This window comes from Protopterus annectens, chromosome 15.part0 (genome assembly GCF_019279795.1).
Source record: "Protopterus annectens isolate FY-2018-M chromosome 15.part0, PAN1.0, whole genome shotgun sequence".
In the NCBI taxonomy this organism is placed as follows: domain Eukaryota; kingdom Metazoa; phylum Chordata; order Ceratodontiformes; family Protopteridae; genus Protopterus; species Protopterus annectens.
In genome coordinates this window covers 243,159,584-243,180,089 of record NC_056749.1, presented here as the reverse complement: position 1 = coordinate 243,180,089, position 20,506 = coordinate 243,159,584, and the positions used below count along the sequence as shown (strand labels likewise).

Sequence of the window (20,506 nt, the reverse complement as noted above, 5' to 3'; positions counted from 1 at the left end):
ATAGTCCCTATTTTGGGCCTTTGATCCCCATTATTTTTTACTTTGTCCAGATTTTCTGTGTTCACAAGTTGGGAGGTATGAATGATTCCATTGTTAAGAACGTTTTTAAACAAACATCTCTGGTATATAATTCACAATAATACATAATATTGATTAAAAAAAAATATATGCGAACAGTTAATAACCATGTTATGTGTCCTAGTTTAAACTGGTAACAAGTGATCCACATGTTGCCCATTTATTCCACATTGGGAGAGGTAGTCGACTTTTCACATTTTGGGGATGGAAGGTTAAAAGCTATGGTCAGTCACTACTAATGTTTTGGAAATTTGTTTCACACAACTGTCCAAAGTGGATATTTCTAAAAATATAGATATGCATATATAAGACGGTTAATTAATAACAAATCAACTCTAAGCCACTAGCCGCACCCAAGTTGCTCAAGAGTCGAGCGCCAACGGTTTCCTTGTCATGTCATATGATCAGGGAACGGGTGACGTAAGAGGAAAGAGACGCCATTAGAAAGTGAGTAGGTATACGTGAGTTAAGTGACAGTCGTAGGGCGAGAGTGTATTTGGTTGGTTGATTTATGACTGTCTGTGCATGTACAGTAGGGAGTCGGGCTGTCATTTACAACGTCTGATGTGAGTACCTTGTTGACAATATTACTGTCTGAGTACAAACGGACCTGAGTAACGATGGCGGCTGGCGGAACTGGAGGTGGTAACAAAACCTATTCCTTTAAGGTAGTTCTTTTAGGAGAAGGTTGTGTGGGGAAAACCTCTTTGGTTCTGAGATACTGTGAAAACAAATTCAACGATAAGCACATTACTACACTGCAGGTAAGCATGCCGTGTTTATGCGGCTAGTTTTCCATAAGGGGTAATCAATTATAGTGTTAATTGCATTGTATTCTGTGGGTGATTCCGGCCTTTGGAATGATGTGTGAAATGCTACATATGCTTTAAGTCTTGTAGAATGTATATGATGCTAACTGTGGATATAATGTTGCACACTGGCGTTAATGTCATGTTAAGGGCAGAATTGGCCTAATATTGGGATGACTTTGTTAGTAATTTTTGAAGTGAATAAACAGCTGTACTGTGGCTCATTTTGTGGCGTTTAGTTAAGTGTGTATAGTGTTGTAAAGCTATTATTTTCTCGGGGGGAGGGGTAGGAAGTCCTCAATAAAAACATGCAGCAAGACAGCTTGGCTGGAGTAAACCAAGCACAAGCCTTCTTCAAGTCATCGAATCAGGATCAGACTGATTTGGTTATTATTGACCATGCTGCATCCCTATGGTTCTCTGCACTCTTTGTAGCAGTTTTTGTGTAGCTGATGCTAGGTAGTTCCAAGCAGTTGGACAGACTAAGGAGAAATCTGATAGTGATCAGCGGTTGCATATTATTATAGAAGTAATGTACAATGTACTGTCACCATCATTGTTGTGGTTTTAGGTAATGTCTCAGAGTTCTTTGGCTAAAAGTAGTTCACTACCAGAACTGCGGCATTACTATCTTTGACTTTTTGTGTTCTTCCTTGCATTTCTTTATATTGTTGCAGATCACAGTTCTCAAATTGCCCATAAGTTTGTGGAATGTTCCTGATTTTTTTGCCCTGTCCTTCATGAATTGTATTTTTGTTTCTGACAAATCGCTTATAGGCAGTAATGCCAGACATTAGAGTTTCATACTTTATTGTTCAGAACATGCATGTTAATGTGAAGTGTTGTTAATTTTTAATTTGAAGTAATTAACAGTTGTCTTTGATTTTTTTGGTCTCTGTTCCCCATTATGTTTTGGCTTTGGCAATGATTCTTGCGCAAAGTTGAGAGGTATGTTTTTAAATGGGCAGTATAGATTAAAATACTCACACTGGAAGATAACACTGCTCTAAACTAAAAGTCAGTGCAGTCTTTGTAACCAGTAAGATACCTGCATTTCAAAGATGTAATTAAAAAAAAAAATTAAAAAGAGTAGAACAACTCAATGTATGTCTAGAGTGCAAAAGAAAGTTGAGTGGGGAGGTCAGTAGAAACTTTTAGCTGCCTTAAGGGGATTTACGATGATAAGGTAACTATAAAATCTCTGAAAAGAAGTGTGTTGGGGTGTTTTTTTTTTTTTAGGAAGAAAAATAAGAATGATAAAGTGATTGGAGCAGCCTTCTTGAAGAGGTGGTTGATTTAATTCAAAAATGGCTGTTGCTGTGAGGGATGAGTAATTTAATTGTAGGCTCTATATGAAGAGATTCATTTTGGCATGCTGTTTTTCCTTTATTTGAGAAGGTGCATGTGCGTGCACTCATAGTAAATGCTGTCCAGTTGTGACAGACTCATGGCAGCCCTGAGCTGTTATCCTGCCAAAGATTTCTCATGCTAAAAATACAGGAGTAGATCTTTGGGCCACCTTCTGTCTTATCAACTCTCAAAAACAACCACATTTTGTTTTCAAATCCAGGTTGCTATCATAGCAAACATACACCTTGTTTTAATTTAGTTTGAGTTGTAATTGTTGGGATATGATGTATATTGGTACTTAGGGCTGCAACTTGAAACTAAGCTTTTTTGCCCATCAGATTTTTTTTTTTTGTTTTACACCTTGGTGAAAAGTGGATTGCAGCTAAGAGTACAGCTATACATTTGGTTACAAATCACTTGTTTGGCAAATTTGTGTGCATTTGTCTACTCCAGTTGACTTGTACTGTGTGAGGGTGCTCAAGATAACTGCTTGATGTTGGCAGTAAAAAATTGGGGAAAAAGTGTAATTTTTTTTAACAACACATTAGCTTGCCAGATGTATAAAAGCTGGCCATGCCCATAGTAAAGGAGTAAATGTTGATAGCCCAGGGAATGCAATGAGTTTATAGTAGGATTCCTGACATGGTAGACTTAACCCAACAGGTCATTAGTTTAGTGCCCTCCAATATGTTTTTGGCTGATGGGCCAGTTGAGGAGATTTTATTTATTTATTTTTTTGTTTTACATTTATTTACCTGGAAAGTCTGACTGGACACAGGTCCATTTTCAACGGAGGCCCGGGAAGAAAAGCTTCAAATAATACAGTACATGAGAGAAAATAAAACCAAAGACATATGAGTATCTATGTTATGAATACAGACAAGCATGCATATGCAAAGTTTAACAAATTCTACTTGTCATTTCTATAGTAAATCCTACAAATTGAGCATTTGAGAGTTGCAAGTAATAGTGCAGTACATGAGAGAATAAAACCAAAGACGTATGGCCATACATGTTTAGAATATAGACAGGCATGCATAAGCAAAGACTACTTTTAATTTTAAGTCCTTTCTCTAGTAAATCATACAAAATTGAACTTTTGAGAGTTTCTTTTAGGATGGTTATTAGTTCTTTCAGAACATAACATTGGTTGGACAAGTCGACCAGTACTGTGAAGGACTTATCATTGGATAAATAAGTATGCTATGGGAGAGAGGGACAAAGACAAAAAAGTTGTTCCTTAGCAGAATTCTTGCAACAGTGCAGTGGCATGGATTAACCTGATGAGTAGCATGAGCAAAACCAGTTTAAGTAGTGGGTTTTGATGAGTTTTTAAAATTTGAGAATGCATTGCGCTACAAAGCCAGGCAACCAGAAGAGATAATTTGATAGATTTGCTGCATCTTTCTTAAGGTATTGAAGCCATGGAAAGAAATAGATTTGTGGTTTGTCTGCATGCTGAAGTTCACATGAGACCATAGAATCTCTACCTGAAGTACAGTTAAAAGTCCTTGTTAAAAAAGTAAAAGCAGAAAGTAAGATTGTTTTATATTAATATATGGAATGTTCTCAAAGTGCCTGGGGAAAGCTCAACTGGTAACCACTGTGGTATTTTGTAAGGTCTTGTCTTTAGAAGTTCAAAAAAAACCCCTTAAACCACGAATGATAACAGAAATACAATTGGAGAAGTTCACAAAAGGTTAAACTAGGAATGGGAGTCGCAGAGTTGAAGGAGCTGCTCCACAGGGCTTGTACCGAAGCCTAATTGAGTACTAGCTTAATGAGTTTAGCAATCTGAATAGCATTTCAAATGTTCATAGTTCCTATGCTCAGAGCTGATAAAGTCGGTGGCAAACCTAGAAAAGGCCAGTTACTTGGCAAGGGAACATTTGCGGATACCTCTTGTTCCCTTTGTTTAAAAACAAAAAAAAAAAAACTGCTGTAATCCCTGGCTGTCTGTTCCAGTAGACAGTGTTACTGTATGACCTTCGTTTTCAGCTACATTTCAGTGGCCATTTGGATAACTTACTGAAGTCACTCATCAACTATACTGTCATATTTGCATGACGTGATCATTCATTCAGGGGACTGTGAATCTTTTATGATGGTACTTTTCTAAGTTTGTATTGTGATTGATGTCTGTTTTACCATATTGGCATCAGTTATATTAAGTACCTGCACTAATGTACATCACATGTGCTGCATTTGAATGTTGTATTCCTTTCAGTGTAATGTATTGCATTGCTGTGGTGAAATGCCCATGTTGCCCGGGTCATGACTGCACAAAGTTTTCAGACCAAATTGCTTATCTGGTTAAATGTAAACTTAAAAAAAAAAAAATCTTGTTCTGAGCCACTATTAAGGACTCCTGATTGTACTGGGGAATTTACAGTGTATACTGATGTCAGAGTTTGTTGGACAGTACTGTCACAAGATTTTCAAGCAGCCAGTGTACTGTATCTGCTAAAATTAGGCAATGCTGACGAGAGATTCGGCCATAGAAAAGTGCTTAGGCAATGCTGAAAGGAGATGTTTAGCCGTAGAAAAGTGGGCCTTCTATTGTTTAGAGTACTGTTTTTAGTAGGTATGTATTTCTGTTTAATAAGTGACTGTGTCCCTGCACAATGGTTCAGTTAACAAGGCCAAGTTCTGCTAATTGGCACTGTCCCTCAAACCCTTCCACTTCAGAGTGACCCACAGACCTGTCCTAGGGAACTATTTGTCAAGGAGTTCAGGTCCTACATACAACCTGTCTTAAAAATTTCAATGACTATATAGTTTTGTGTTTGGGAATAGGGTAGTTGTGGCATGTTTAGTATTGAAAATGTGTAGTGTGACTTGGTGTCTAGTGTTTGGGGGAAATTTCCATAACCTTTAGTGTATGTAAGGGTGTTGCATGCAGTCAACACATTACGAAAATAAATCTTTTGGAGGTTCAGGAATAAGCAAGAGGTTGTATCAGTATCCGGATGCATGTAATGTAGCAGTCCAGTTGGGTCTTATTTGTGGAGTGTATCTGAAAGTTAGTTGTAGTGTAGTGCTGAAGTCTGTACAGCCCGAGACTTCAGTGAACAACCTATTTGCCTGAAGGTATGTATGGTACTGTTAGTATAACATAGTGAAGGCATTGATTTTTATTTTATCTTCTGGAGTAGTGAATTAACTTGTTTTATGTAAACTGGTGGTTCTGGCTTCCTCTTGCTTTCAGTAGTGTGTCTGTGTGTGTCTGTGTGTGTCTGTGTGTGTCTGTGTGTGTGTCTGTGTGTGTCTGTGTGTGTCTGTGTGTGTGTCTGTGTGTGTGTCTGTGTGTGTGTCTGTGTGTGTGTCTGTGTGTGTGTCTGTGTGTGTGTCTGTGTGTGTGTCTGTGTGTGTGTCTGTGTGTGTGTCTGTGTGTGTGTCTGTGTGTGTGTCTGTGTGTGTGTGTCTGTGTGTGTGTGTGTGTGTGTGTCTGTGTGTGTGTCTGTGTGTGTGTCTGTGTGTGTGTCTGTGTGTGTGTCTGTGTGTGTGTGTGTGTGTGTGTGTGTGTGTGTGTGTGTCTGTGTGTGTGTGTGTGTGTGTGTGTGTGTGTGTGTGTGTGTGTGTGTGTGTGTGTGTGTGTGTGTGTGTGTGTCTGTCTGTGTGTGTCTGTGTGTGTGTGTGTCTGTGTAGATCTTTTTTTGCTTCCAAGACCAACCATACCATGTTTTTAAATGCTATTATCCAGTACTTAAAGCATACATAAGCAAGACTACCCCAAAATAAGCTAAAGATTCTTGACACAACTTTAAGCACCCAACAGGATGCTCAGTAATAAACCCTGCCAATGTTCTTTCCTCATGGACAGCCTCCTCCTTAATTCTGACCCATATTCACAACACTTTTAAGAATGTTGAATAAAGTGACATAATATAGCTGTAAGTGGGCTGCTGCACCCACCACCATACCTCTCAACTGTACAGATCTTTGTAGAATGCCCAGATTTTTGGCTCATACTTTTGGCCTGCTCCTCTTACTATTTTTTTTTTTGCCCTGGCAAATCACTGTGGTGATTTCAGGATTGAAGTCTGTAAATAATGGCATACATTTGAGTTTCAGACTTCAAATCCTTCAGAAAATTTATATTAAAACAAATCCTGTTACTCTAGCAACTGTATGTCCCTATTTGTACCTCATTTTGTCAAGCTTTGTCCAGGTATTTTTGCATTGAGAGGTATGCCCACCACATATTACTGCTGTGGGGATTACAGAGGGCTGTGGCCCTCTTCCTGAAAGGAAGCATTACTAGTAGTATGCAAGAGAAATTATATAACTGTGTTTCTGTGGTTTTGATGCTGCAATGGTATGACACCAGAAACTCTATTAAAAAAGGATAATTTACACTACGGTTTAGTCATCTAAAGTACATGCTCACAAAAGTGGTTTAAGATGCTTTAATAGCAACATTTTCTGTTGTATGCAGCTGTGAATCGCACAGCTGCCTTGTTTAGTCTTGTTTATGGTAAATGTGGCACAAAATGTATTTTACCAGAACTTTCTCTTTTTTTATTAGAGTTCATTTCTAAAAGTGGTCATTGAGGCTACATGTGATAATGACGAATGGTTTATGATGTGGTCAGTGTTGACGCATAAGTTTTATTGCCCTCCCCCACAATGGTTTTATTGCCCTCCCCCACAATGGTTTAATACATTAGTTGTGAACGTTATGCATACAAAAGTCAATTGTTCTCGTCTCAAGTAAATCTGTTTTGCCCCAGTTTCCCATATATAAATTTTTTTAATTTCAGATTAATACTTTAAAATTTTCCCATGTTTTTGTGGTATATATGTTTAGTCCAGCAATGCCAAATCAGAATGGTTTGGAGTATTTCTTTTCTAGCTTCATTTTCTGAGTGGCAGGTAGTAGTTCTGAAGAAATTTAATATAGCTTGTCATTACGATGCATCAACTACACTTGAGTTATTGATGTTCTGGGGGAAATGTACTTTTTGCTGATGGCACAATAGTATATTGCAGGCTGCATACACACAAGAAATGCAGACAAAAAAGGCAGAATGTGCTCTGAGTGCAGTAAAATAGAAGATTGAGGAAGAACTAGAGTAATGCAGATAACTACTGTGAAACTAAAAGGCAAATAACATCTTGTGCACTAAGTGGCAGGGAGAAGGCAGCATGGTTTAGCATTCTGCTAGCCACAGATTACCAAGTGGCAAGAGTGGACACAGAGTAGTTCAGTTATGGACCATGCAGGAACTATCTCGGATGCAGTACTGAAAAGTAAGGTAAGAACGAGTTAGCACAGCTTAGGCAGGACATTTTCAGACAGAACAGGTGGTGAGATTTGGAGGGGAGATGGTAATGTATATTAATGTGGGCCAGCAGCATGCTGCTTAGCCCTTAAGCAGGCTTCAGAATCCTCTAACACTGAGAGTTAAGGGACCTGGTTGAGACACTAAAAAGGGGAGTTATAGACAAACTAGTACTTGTAATAGCCACAGAAGTCACCCCGATATCTAAAGGAAAATGTTACACATGTATATGAAGATGAAAAATCTCTTGACACCACAGACCTATTGCCATCTCCAGCTCCACCATCCAAAGTTCTTATGTTCACTTATTCGTATACAGATGATTATCTAAATATTTCACAAAACATGAATTTGGGCCATGTTGTAGTATATGAACAGCATTACTAACCTTTGTCATGCAAAACAAAATAAAGATGAAACTGATGCATCCCTTCTTGGTAAAACTATTAAAAGCATTTGATAAAATTCCTGTCCATCAAGGAAATGGGCCTTGTGCAGAATTCAACCACCGTGTAGTGTACAACTCTACAGTAGGTAGAAATAAAACTCCAGCTCCAGGATAATGCTAACAGACTACTAAAATGTAGCAAGCTTTCACACACATACAATTGCATCCTCAGGCTTCAATACCAAAAAATTTTTCCAGAAAGCAATACAGTAGACCCCCTCTTACCTTGTCTTTCTCTAACCAGCCATCAAATTGTTGCCGTAGTCCTAGCAAAAGACAGAGAAAAACACTTCCACATTCTCTGGGCTAAATTATGACAAACATTTGCGTTTTAGACTTCATGTTCATTGGAATGCATACTAACACAAATACTCGAAAGTAAACTTTGTCATACATATCAACACAGAGGAAAAAGTGCGTGACACTGCACGAAATTTTGATATTCTGCCTTGTACCATAAGAGTTATAGTTTACAGAAGGAAGGTTTAATAATTTAAAAATATTGAAATGGAAATCAAAAATAAGACACTATAAAATAAACACAGTGTAAAGTGAGCTATGTAGATAACTGACATATTGCACATAAATAATGTTTGTTTACCCACTTAGCAGGTTAGGTTATGGGTTTGTTGTTCAGCAGTCTGACAGTACATGGGAAGAAGCTGTTATGGAATCTGGATGTCCTGCATCTAATGCTTCTGTAGCGCTTCCTTGTTGGCAGGAGTTTGAGCAGTCCATAGGCCGGATGATGTATATCCCTCAGTAGTGTTTTCGGACTCTGCCATAGCATCTGTTTGAATATATGTCCTGTAGGGACTGAAGGTTGGAGCCAATGACTTTTGTGGCTTGTTTAGTAATCTTATCCAGTGCCTTCCGATCAGCTTAAATAAATGCTGCTGTTCTAGTTGATTTATAACCCATAAATGCTATTTTGTATGCTTTTTCTCAGTAACCAGTCATTCATTTATCCAGTCTAAGATCCGGACCCAACAAAACCAGAAGAGGGAGTCTACTGTAAATGGAAATCCCAGTGTGTCAGATAACCAGTAAAAGGCGCACACTCCTTTCCTTTTGATTCATTTTAACAAGACAAGTCTTATTCAAACCTGGATAATTTAACTGATGTAAACCTTAAAATCCATTTATACTCTGCATGCTCAGTAAAGGTGATATCATCTCATTAAATTTATATTTCATCACTTGTAATACCATAAACTTAAAATAGTGCTGATTTCCTTTCTTTATAATAAGCTTACCAAGAGTATTTTTCCCACTTATATTTGACTGATATTGACCTTCTCCCTTTGTTTTCTGTCAGTTTTACCTATATAGAGTGCACTGCAGGACACAGTGCAATGCATTATGACATTGTCACCATCATAATCTACATATTCTAAAAGGTAAATTTCTTTAAGGGATGTAAAAAGATTTGCTCCCCATAAGTTTACAAAAACTGCACTTATGGCATTGAAAAGTTCCTTTTCTTTTCATGATGAAGTGGAAGTTTTAAAATGAGATGGCAAGGATTTTAATGCTGGGCATGTTTTTTTACCTGCCCAAAACTGTATTAATGTCATATTACTGTTGACACTGCACTTGTAAGTTTCACAGGTGCCTCAGCAGCAAAAAGATGTTATTCTTCCTGCAAGGGTAGATACTATAGCAATAACCCACGCCTGGGTGTGGGTAATGCTAAATTTACCCACGGTTGGCGTGGTTTGGTCCCGAGGGCGAAGAAAAGAAACTATTCCTTTTCTTAAATAATGGCATAGTATAATGCCTGTTTACTGCCCTTCCGCAGATGCCTGGCATCCGCGGCAGTTCTGATGTACTGCGCGCCTGCGCAGTACATCAGAGCTGTGGGCAAAAGCAACGGAGAAAGCAAGATCTCCGTTGCTTTTTTTAGTGTCTCACTATGTTAAATGAGTTTAACATAGCGAGACAGTTTTAAAATAAGCAACGGACATCTCCGTTGCTTATTTTAAAACTGTCTCGCTATGTTAAACTCATTTAACATAGCGAGACACTAAAAAAGCAACGGAGATCTTGCTTTCTCCGTTGCTTTTTAAAACACTGTCTCGCTATGTTAAATGGGTTTAACATAGCGAGACAGCTTTAAAATAAGCAACGGAGATCTCCGTTGCTTATTTTAAAGCTGTCTCGCTATGTTAAACCCATTTAACATAGCGAGACAGTAGAGTTATACTAATGGAAAAAAGTCCGGGCGACCGGACCTTTTTCCATTAGTATAACTCGATTTACAATGGGCACGCTGGCCAATCAGCGTGCACGTTTTGGGGGGATCATGGTATAATAGTGATGTCACAACACTAGACCCTTTGGATTTTCTGAGCCTTCAGACCAATGTACCATGTTTCAATTCCACCAAAATACAAGAGGATAAAAATGGGAGGGAGAGGAAAGGTGAAGAGAGGCAAAATGCCAGTCATGTGCCAAATGAGCATAAATGAGAACATAAAAGGTACTGTTTTTTAATTTTATCACACTGTGTATTTGATAAACATGAGTTTTCTGTGCTTTTAGGAAGGGGTGACGTTTATATCTGTGAAACAAAGCGTGGTTGATGCTGCTACTGACTTGCGTCTTTAAAACAGTTTAAATTTGAGCCTATTATTTCCTGATGGTTTCCTCCGAGAAAAGTCACTGTTTAAAAAGTATTTTTACATACATTCCCAATCCAACTATTGAGGTGTTTGAGTATAGTATGTTTGGAATATATTTATGAATTCTTTTTACATAAGAAACATTATGGTATTTGTTTAGCTCCAGCATTAAATATGGGCAAAAGACTAAGAAAGGAAAGAGATTTGCAGTTGGAGGAGATTAGCTGTCGGAGAAGTAACTGGTGTTTTGGCTAACGAGAGAGGGGAGAAAAGGAAGAAGTAATGGGTAGTGTCAGCCTGGTGTGACATGTACAGAGCCAGACGTGGAGATTGTGTGAATAACTGACTACATGGCATTTCTGTGTGAATAACTGACTACATGGCATTTCTCTGTCTATAGGAATACTGTTCCAGACCTTGGCTACTGCGTAGGAATGTAGGCAGTGAATTTTTTTGTTTGTTTTATGATTTTCAAGGCTGTGTTTGTCAGATGAGTGCAGAAGCTGATTAGGGGAGGTAATAGTTAAGAATCATACTGATTTGCTGAGCAGGATGTGGATTCCATTTTATGAGCAAGGAGGAGTTGGGTGAACTTGAGATAGTGAGGTATCTGAGGGTGGAACAGCAGTGGGAGTTGTATAACTGGCTGTTAATCTAGCTACTTTGTTATAGCAAAGCTCAAGTTTTGATCTTGAGGAGATCTGAATGTTGTGAAAATGGGTGAGGTATACAGTAGTGAAGGAAGGAGGTATGTATTGACTAACAATGTCTATAGAACATGAACAGTTTTTGGTGTGGTGGTTTTTTATGCTCTCTTGAATGCGAAGATCAAATTTCGGTTGATCTATTAGGACGCCTGTTAAGACCATCCACTGGACTAGAAATAAAGGAGCTTCAATCCTCACTACTGGCAGCAGTGGGGGACGTTCACTAAGAGGATAACTGGTACACACACAGTATTTCCAGTTGCAGCTCTCTGCATCAAGTGCAGTTTACCTTAAGAGCACACAGAGACCACAGTCAGCCCATGGCTGCTTTCTCCTTCTTTCTCAAGATCCCCAATAAGACTCCCACTGGCACAGCTATAGAGTTGAGATCTCAGCTGAGTGACCAAGCCAAGACCTCTGGCAGCCTCTGTCTGACCAGTGCTTGGTGTCCATGCCCAAATATCTCTCTGTCTGTCTCTCTCTGTCTGTCTCTCTCTCTCTGTCTGTCTCTCTCTCTGTCTGTCTCTCTCTCTCTGTCTGTCTCTCTCTCTGTCTGTCTGTCTCTGTCTGTCTGTCTGTCTCTGTCTGTCTGTCTGTCTCTCTCTGTCTGTCTGTCTCTCTCTGTCTGTCTGTCTGTCTCTGTCTGTCTGTCTGTCTCTGTCTGTCTGTCTGTCTGTCTCTGTCTGTCTGTCTCTCTCTGTCTGTCTCTCTCTGTCTGTCTGTCTGTCTCTCTCTGTCTGTCTGTCTGTCTCTCTCTGTCTGTCTGTCTGTCTCTCTCTGTCTGTCTCTCTCTCTCTCTGTCTCTCCCCCTCTGTCTCTCCCTCTCTGTCTCCCTCTCTGTCTCCCCCTCTGTCTCCCTCTCTCTCTCTCTCCCTCTCTGTCTCCCCTCTCTGTCTCCCCCTCTCTGTCTCCCCCTCTCTGTCTCCCCCTCTCTGTCTCCCCCTCTCTGTCTCCCCCTCTCTGTCTCCCCCTCTCTGTCTCTCTCTCTCTGTCTGTCTCTCTGTCTCTCTCTCTGTCTCTCTGTCTCTCTCTCTGTCTCTCTGTCTCTCTCTCTGTCTCTCTGTCTCTCTCTCTGTCTCTCTCTCTCTGTCTCTCTCTCTGTCAGATGCTGGAAGTCTTAAAACAATTGCATTCTTTCATGTTTCAAAAGTAATTGGTTCACTCCAAGTACAAAGCAGAAAGCTTCATAGTACAGACTTTGCGTCTCCAACTGCATTGAAAACCTGAGAGAGAGCCTCTTTATTGCATAGTCTAGAAAAATATCTGAAATTAAATTGTTTATTAAAGTTTGCTGGACTGAGGTTAACCTCCTGTTTTCATGTTTCCTCTGTTAAAATGTATACGTTGTTACAATAGTGCATGTACATTTCTGTTCTCTTCCAGTAAGGCACACTGTGGTTACATTTTAAACACAGCACTTTGCAAATACCTTTTCAACACACACGTCTGTACAAGCAGTTTAACCCACATGACCTACAGTATTAATACATTTGTAACACTAGGGTCTTGTATAAATCATTTTGATATTCACCAGTGACATAATTTACAAAATTCCAGCTAGTTGTGCTGGCAGCATCTCCTTTCGTCACAACACTAAGTAACTTTGTGTGAGGTACAAATTCGTTTTTAGTATCAAGGCTGGATGTTTTGAAGGTGTCTTGTGTGTATTTGGGGTGAAATAAGAGCAGTTTTGTTTTATTTGGCTTTAGGAAAAGCTGACTGTCCACTGAGCCAGTTTTCAGTACAGTTGAAGCCTTCCTGAGTGATTGTAACGAATCAATTAGATTAACAAATGACAGTGGAGTCCTCTGTATAAGTGTAGCTTGTTGGGAGGGTGTATATAGATAATTTGTAAACATGTTAAAAGGACAGGGTCAAGTACGGAGCCTTTTACTTGAACTGATTGTAGCCGGTTAAATAGGTAGCTAGAGAACCAAGTGACAGTTGTACTGGGAAAGCCTAAAGCAGACCTTTTAAGAATAGTTTGGTATGTTGGACTGTGTCAAGCTTTAGAGAGATCTAAAGAGTTATCTCTTCTGAGATGCAAGCTTTTGATACATTATGTTAAAGCTGCCAATAAAGGTGGTGCCTCTACATTGATTCTGTTAACTATTTATTAAAATGTTGAGTGCTTTCGTCTCTCTCCATTAGAGACTTCATTAAAAGCCAAACTCCTCTAGCTGTGGGCATGCATGTTTCTGCCTTCTTATGACATCCTCAGCACAGCATAAGCATTCCTCATTTCATTAAACTATTGGATTTTTTGCCACATTTGTCTTGTGTTATACACCCCACTAAAAACCAAGGTCATAAACCTTCACTTACAGTGCTATTTTTGTTTAATTATTGAATGATAAAAATGCTTATTGAGAAAAATGTTTAATTATTAAAATATTTCAACATGGAGGTATGGTATATATTGTGATGGATTAAGACAGCTGCAGTTTATGCCTCGCATCCTGTTCCTATATACTGTGGACTGCCACAGATGCATACAGATTGTCAAATACTTCCATGAGAGCCATTGTTTCTTCATAGGGTTGGCTGACTGTGTGTATATTAGTATAGTTTGAAAAATATTTTAAAGGAGGTGGTGAATTTGACTAGCTTTACCAAGGGTAGTGCAGATTTCTTAGAACAACTATCAATGGTATAGTGATAATTTGGAAAAATCATATTTTCTGATGGTAGCCATGGATGTTGACTCTTTATTTTATTTAACATGATACCGAAATCTATGGAATTAAGTTTATCTGTTACATTTTATGTAAATTTCAAGGCCAATATTACCTGCCGAAGCTAGGTGTTGCTATAGGATAGTCCCATACCCAACACCTAAGCGAATTTAGTGATGCATATATGGGAACAGGAATTTATTTTTACCTCTAATACCGCAATGTGCACAGAAGTTCATTTTTACAAACGATTTGTTGACTAGATTTATTTTGTTGTCTGGGGACTCTGAGGCAAGGCTCCTTCCATTAGTTTATTGAATGTCTTTTCTTGGGTTTTAAGACAGTTATTTCTGGTAATAGTATTGAATTTTTTGGACTTCACGTTATCGAAGACTGTTAAAAGGAATACATATTTGCATAGGTGCAACATGCATTTGCACTTCAAAAGCCAGATGTTGAAAGTGAATCGTTTAAATACACAGGTAGGGTTTTTTTTGAGCAAGAGTTGAATGATGTGGCCAAATGTTTTGTAAATGGAGGATATTCTTCTGTGGAAGTTGTGAAGCAATTGGTTAAACATCAGAAACCTGATTGGGATGTGCCCGTTTATTTATTTTTTCATATAGAGCATATGGTTATGATAGGAATAATGTTAATGCTGGAAAGCTTGTATATATGATGACATAACATGTGCAGCTGACATTAGAATGATTGAGTAATCATTACCACTTACTGTCTAACTTGACAAAAAAGTGTCCCAGAAAAGCCTGTGCTTGGATTTAAGAGGCAATGTTTTTGTTCTTTATAACATAACATCTGTTTTTAATGATCTAAACACAGCTAGTTTGATTCAAAGGAAAGGAACTTTTCGATGCTGTAGTTCATGTAAATGGAAGTTATAGGGAGCAAATTTTAGATTGTGCATATTTTGATAGGTGCAAATGTGGCGCATATTGCATTGTGTTCTGTATACCTTTTGCGGTATTACAACTTAGTATCACCTCCCATGAATTATATTTCCTATCATCTTTACTGAAAGCATCAAGTATAAATTGATTTTAAGTTTTGACCAAGTGAAATATTCTGGTTTTGAGTGACACTGTCGCATCAAACCAAAGAAATGAGATTTTGTATTTGTGAAGCTGGATTTTGTTTTTTGGAAGATTTTTTTTGGTATTGAAGCCTGAGGAAGCGCATGAAAGCTTGCTACATTTTTAATGCTCTTTTGGCGCCAGTTTTTTTAATTTTCTGGTTTGGCATTATCCACTTGAGCTACTGTTGGTTTGTTGTCTGATAATAGATGCGACACAGGTTTAGTATCTTTTTATATGTTCTATAGCCCCTTAACCAGAAGGTGTGATCCAGTATGCAGATGACTCTTCACAAATATGTGAATATTTTTGCTCAAGCAGCTCCAAGCTGGCCTATCTAAATTAATAGGTGAAAATATCAGCAGTGTCCTGTTCTAAATCCAGTAGTAGTACTAGTCTAGTACAAAACTGATTTGAATAATGATTGACCATAGTGTGCACATCCAGCACCAGTTAAAAAAAATCTTCTATAGATTTTCTGTTTTAACATAACAGGCAGATAATACCATAGCTCAAAACTCCCTAGTCTCCTCCATGCCTCTACATTTTTTTATTAATGTACAGTCCTTTCAGACTAATAGGTTCATAGATCAATTATAGTAATAGGTTCATAGATTAGTACTAAGCTAACTGCTCTTGCGAGCCGTTTTAAGCCTAGCCAATTATCCCTTGTGAGACTCAAACCCTGCACTTTGTGCTTGCAAGGCAAACACCTTAACCATTAGGTCACCCTCCCAGTTAAAGCAACCTTAAAAATTACAAAGTTTATAAGCTGAATATATTGTCTTGCATATCGGTTTCTTGACTGTTTGGGGGGTAAATAACCTACTAGCCCGCACTCACTTTTAGACTGCCCACAACATACTCCATACCCCATACCCCCCAGAAAAATGCCATGCCACTAGCCAGTTATTAACTGGTACACATCTCCCAGAGAACTGCTGTCACTGAACCAACTTGGAATTCATTCATAAATCTAAAATTTTATGATGCTGACTGCAATTGGTGTGTGTGTGTGTGTGTGTGTATATATTTGTGTCTGTGTATATAGATTATTTTATTTCTTGTGTGTGTGTGTGTGTGTGTGTATGTGTGTGTGTGTGTATATATATATATATATATATAATGTATATTCTTGTGTGTATGTGTATATATCTATATAAAATCGGAATCTCGTATGTCTGCAATTATTTAAAAAAAAAAACTCGCTCGCTGAAAACTTGGCTATCAACTAAATGGTCCTGCCCTTGTTCCACCCCCATTAGTAAGCTCCCTTTTTTATTCTAAAATCCATCTTGTCAGTAATTCAAAATCTTGAGTGAAAAAAGTCGTCCTACTCCTTATAAAAGCCTTTCTTTGTAGTGCATGGAGCCTTATCTGTTGCATGTACTACTAGTTATAGTAAAATAAGGAGAGAAAAAAATGCTTATTTGCTGGCTTCCAAAGATGCAAGTCCTCTTAATGACCACTGTCAGAAAAGCAGTGCAACAGTCTTCCATTTACGTTCGCCTTCCATGAATCTGATCTGGACAGATTTTCGCAGAATATCTAGATTACTGTCTCATTGTTTTAGTCTGTTCCTCTAAAGTCCTAAGGTTTTCAGACAAATGGGGGGGGGGGGGGTTGAATTCCCTCAATAGTGACATTTCAAGTTTCAACAGATTGTATCCTTCAGAGAAAATGCAGGCGAACACGCACCCTATTATTCTAGATACTTCCCTGGTTTGCAAAGGGAAGGGACACTTTACAAGTACTGACAGCAGGAAGAGCTAAATCTCTTATTCTGCTGCAGTCATTTGCTGGTCAGTTCTGGCAGATTTTGACTGCCTAGAGCAAGACTCTCTCTATATCTAAACAACCTTAGTAGGGGATGCTTTAACATTTGCCAAAGTTGGATCTTATGTTACTCTAGCACTTAAATGATTATGTTGTTCTCCCCCCCCCCCGATCATCTGAGAGTAATCATTGCACTACATGGTGATTACCAGCAATGATGTCAGGCTGTGCTGAAGATTGTTGGAGAAGGTAGACAAGTTCCATGAAGCAGTTTATAGAATGGCAGACCGTATGGGTTCGCTGCCAGGTACTGGCAATCTAACACAATTTGATGCAACTGTTGGGGTAATGGAAGCAGATGGGAGATGAACTAGTTTGAGTCTGCCTGTATTTCAGCAAAACCTGCTACTCCATCCCTAAAAGATGCTACTGCATAAACTAATGTGGTCGGGACTGTTGAGTAAGAAGTTAGCAGATTAAGTAGTTGTAGTGAGGTGGAAATATGCATAGTGTGTGTGGTGGTAAGGGAAAAGCTGTCTAAAGATAGTCCCCAGTAATCTAGCACAAGTGTGGTCCTAAGATGTGAAATTTGTACCAGGATAACTAATGACCTCAAAATGTTTGTGGCTAACAAACTGAGAGGGGCAGACATCTTCATTTAAAAAAAGGGGGGGGGGGGCAGAAGCGGCCTTAGGTCAACTGGTGCCCTAGGCAAAAGGGCTCCACGGCACCCCCACCACACTACCTGCTACCCCCATTCTGGTCTACCTACACCAAATAAATACAGGAAAAGTGCCCTTACTAGAACGGCGCCCTAGGCGACTGCTTAGTTTAGTTGGCCTATGCTGAAGGCCGGCTATGGGGGGGGTGGAAGAAGCTGGCAACCTGAACTAAGTGGTGGATAAATGTCTGCTCCAAAATGTGTAATTATATGCTGCATCAGCAAAGCAGCAGTTTGGGTCTCATGATTTGGTCAGGTGGTGGCCTCACTACTGCCAGCATATTGGGGGAAAAAAGAACTAGGAATTTTATTTCTGGAGCACTGTGATATCAGCAGTAAAGTGAAAGGTCTGAAGAGAATACCAGCAAGATTGAGTTGTGTAACTAGTGGAAAAACTTTAGGCGAAGTCTCAGTTGGATTACTGTGCATTTTTTTTGGAAACTGACAGTAAGCTGGTAGACTGCAGAGAAACCAAAAAAATGACACACACAAGCCCTTTTTCACTGAGAGGATTTTAGTAAGAGGCAATGAAAATGTCTGTGAAAGAGAGTAGGGTATAAAAACTTTTTGTAGGTTGTGCTAGCTGCAGTATCGAGGCAGTCTACAGTTGATGTGAAAGAGAGATGAAAAATGACTTTGCAACAGTAGAAAGTTGGTCTTAAGCATTGATGGTTGAATCTTGTGCAAAGCTGTTCATTGTTTGGGAAGAAAGTAACCTCTTGAAAGAGAAGCAGTTGCAGCATTAATTATAGAAGGGATGGGTATCCATGAAGTAATGCAAATCTGAGCCAATAGTATGACCAGCAGCAGAGGAGGCAGGTGAAATATCTAGCACGTTTTGGAAGTACCATCACTTGTAGCAATTTTCTCCCCTTTCAATTGGAAGCTGGTAGGACTCCATATGGAGTGTTGTATGCAGTGCTTCTTAACTCCTTTTCACCATGTCAAAGGTAAGGTAGTCCTAGTCCCTGCAGAAGAGGGCATAAGAATTGCATGATAGCCATCTGCACTCAAGTCGTCGTGTGGAGACCTGAAATAACTTGTGACAAAATGGTATCTGTTGAACTAATAGCATTTTGTTGGTGCTGTTGCCTAGTTTTTTTTATCTTTTTTTTCATACCCTAATAATCTCTCTGAACCTCACGCCTCGAACCCTTAGAAGCCTAGCCATTATTACTGGAATTTACTCAGATTTTCAATACCTAAGGGCTAGAGGGTAGCTTGTTTGATCCTGTGCCTTTTGGGTATTGTAAAAACTGCCCCAGTCCAAAAAGGGACATGGGTGTCAACCAAGGAATGAATTTATGGTTCCCCATCCATTGATTCAAATTGCATTTGAAGAGTCAGGAAGAATAGGTAGACTGTTCCAGAGAAGGGGTAATCTCGGAGGCACATAATTTGTCCCTCCAGCAAGTTTAGTTCACTTTGCAGGCTAGGTTTAGATCCTTGGATCTGGCAATTCTCATGCATTTTGTTTTCCAAATATGTAACCGCTCAGTCAGGACTGAATCTGAGAACGCATTATAGGTTAGGTATAGATTAGCCCTTATCATTCGGTAGGAGACCAAGTAAAGGTTTCTGGCTTTTAGGTGATCTGCATAGGACATGTTTACACCCTGTATTCTTTTTTGTAAAGAATCTCTGAGGCCACTCCAGTTATTGCAAATGTCTGGTCAGATAAATGACGAAAAATGCATTGTACCAATTACAGGTCTGATGAGGGCCAAATGTAGTGGAGGTTCCTCCTTGGATCTGGATGCAGGATCCTTACTTCCTAAGCTGTGCCACGTAGGACTTCCATACCTAACTCACTCACCACTGGGTCCACTCTTGGGATGTGCTATTAATCGAATTTCCATGGATATTCGACTTCCCGAAGTGTGTAATTATTCACGCATACACTTGCATGTGCGCACACATGGACATTTTTTGCGCATTTTTATGCCATGGCTCTGGCACCCATTTATTGGAGTCAGACCTTCCTGAAGGATGTGTCGTTGGGGGATTCAGTGATTGGCCCTAAATTGCAGTAATCAGCAGACTTGGTCAGTCAAAGGCAGTCTACATTAGCTTAGACTTCAGTGAAGTATATTTTGAACGGGAGGTCAACACTTGAGCCCTGTATTACACCACTAGTAACTGGACTCTGGCTGGATCTGGATTTCCTTTCTAACGTGTCCTTCCATGAGTCAATTGGCTATCCATCTGGTCACGTAGGAATTTATGTCCAATTTTGTTTGGAGATTTCTCATGTCATTGTTTATCAGGTTCATGATTATTCTTTCCATGGCCTTGGATATAGTCAGACTTATGGGTTTTGGTCTGTTAATGGTCATCCTTCTGCATAAAGGAAGACCATGTCTGTCCCCCACTCCCCAGGGACAAAGCCTATCTGGAGGCTGTGATTAGAGATCTTAGTGGGCCTGACAGGTAATCTTTCACAGTATTTACAAGGCATCTTGGGATATTGTCGTCATCCATTTGAGGGTGTGTGATTTAGCTTTTAGAGTGTGCAGTGATGAACCTGTTCTTTTGTGATGACTAGTAGAGGAATGGTGGAGAGTATTTCCTGGGGGGGTGTTACCGGAAGTGAATGGCTGAAATTCAAGTTGAATTTATTGGCCAGCAGATTTGCTATATCTTCTGGCTTGGGTGTAGGTAGTGCCGTCTGCACCTAAATCTTCAAATTGTTGGGTGTTGCCCTTAAGAGTGAAGACGTAACCATAAGGCATTTTATTTGCTTGAGAGGGTATTTTTACCTCAAAGTTTGCAACTAGTCCCCGATTTGCTTTTTGTCCTTGTGCACATCCTGTCCTACTTCTGGAAATTTATTTTGCTGTACAATCTATCTGCATCAGTGTCCACCAGGGTGGCTTGATTTTGCAGTTATGACATATAGGTTTATTTTGGTCTGGTACTGACACTTTTTTTTTCTATGTTTA

At 39.3% G+C, this 20,506-nt stretch overlaps 1 protein-coding gene across 1 annotated transcript in view; it reads left to right on the top strand.

The window, feature by feature from the left end:
- Positions 1-443: 443 nt before the first annotated feature.
- Positions 444-20,506, top strand: part of RAB21 (RAB21, member RAS oncogene family) — a 445,727-nt gene continuing 425,664 nt past the window's right edge. Inside the window, exon 1 of the mRNA XM_044056993.1 lies at positions 444-842. Within this exon, the coding sequence (XP_043912928.1) occupies positions 699-842 (144 nt within the window). The 5' untranslated portion in view covers positions 444-698. The remainder of the gene's footprint in view (positions 843-20,506) is intronic.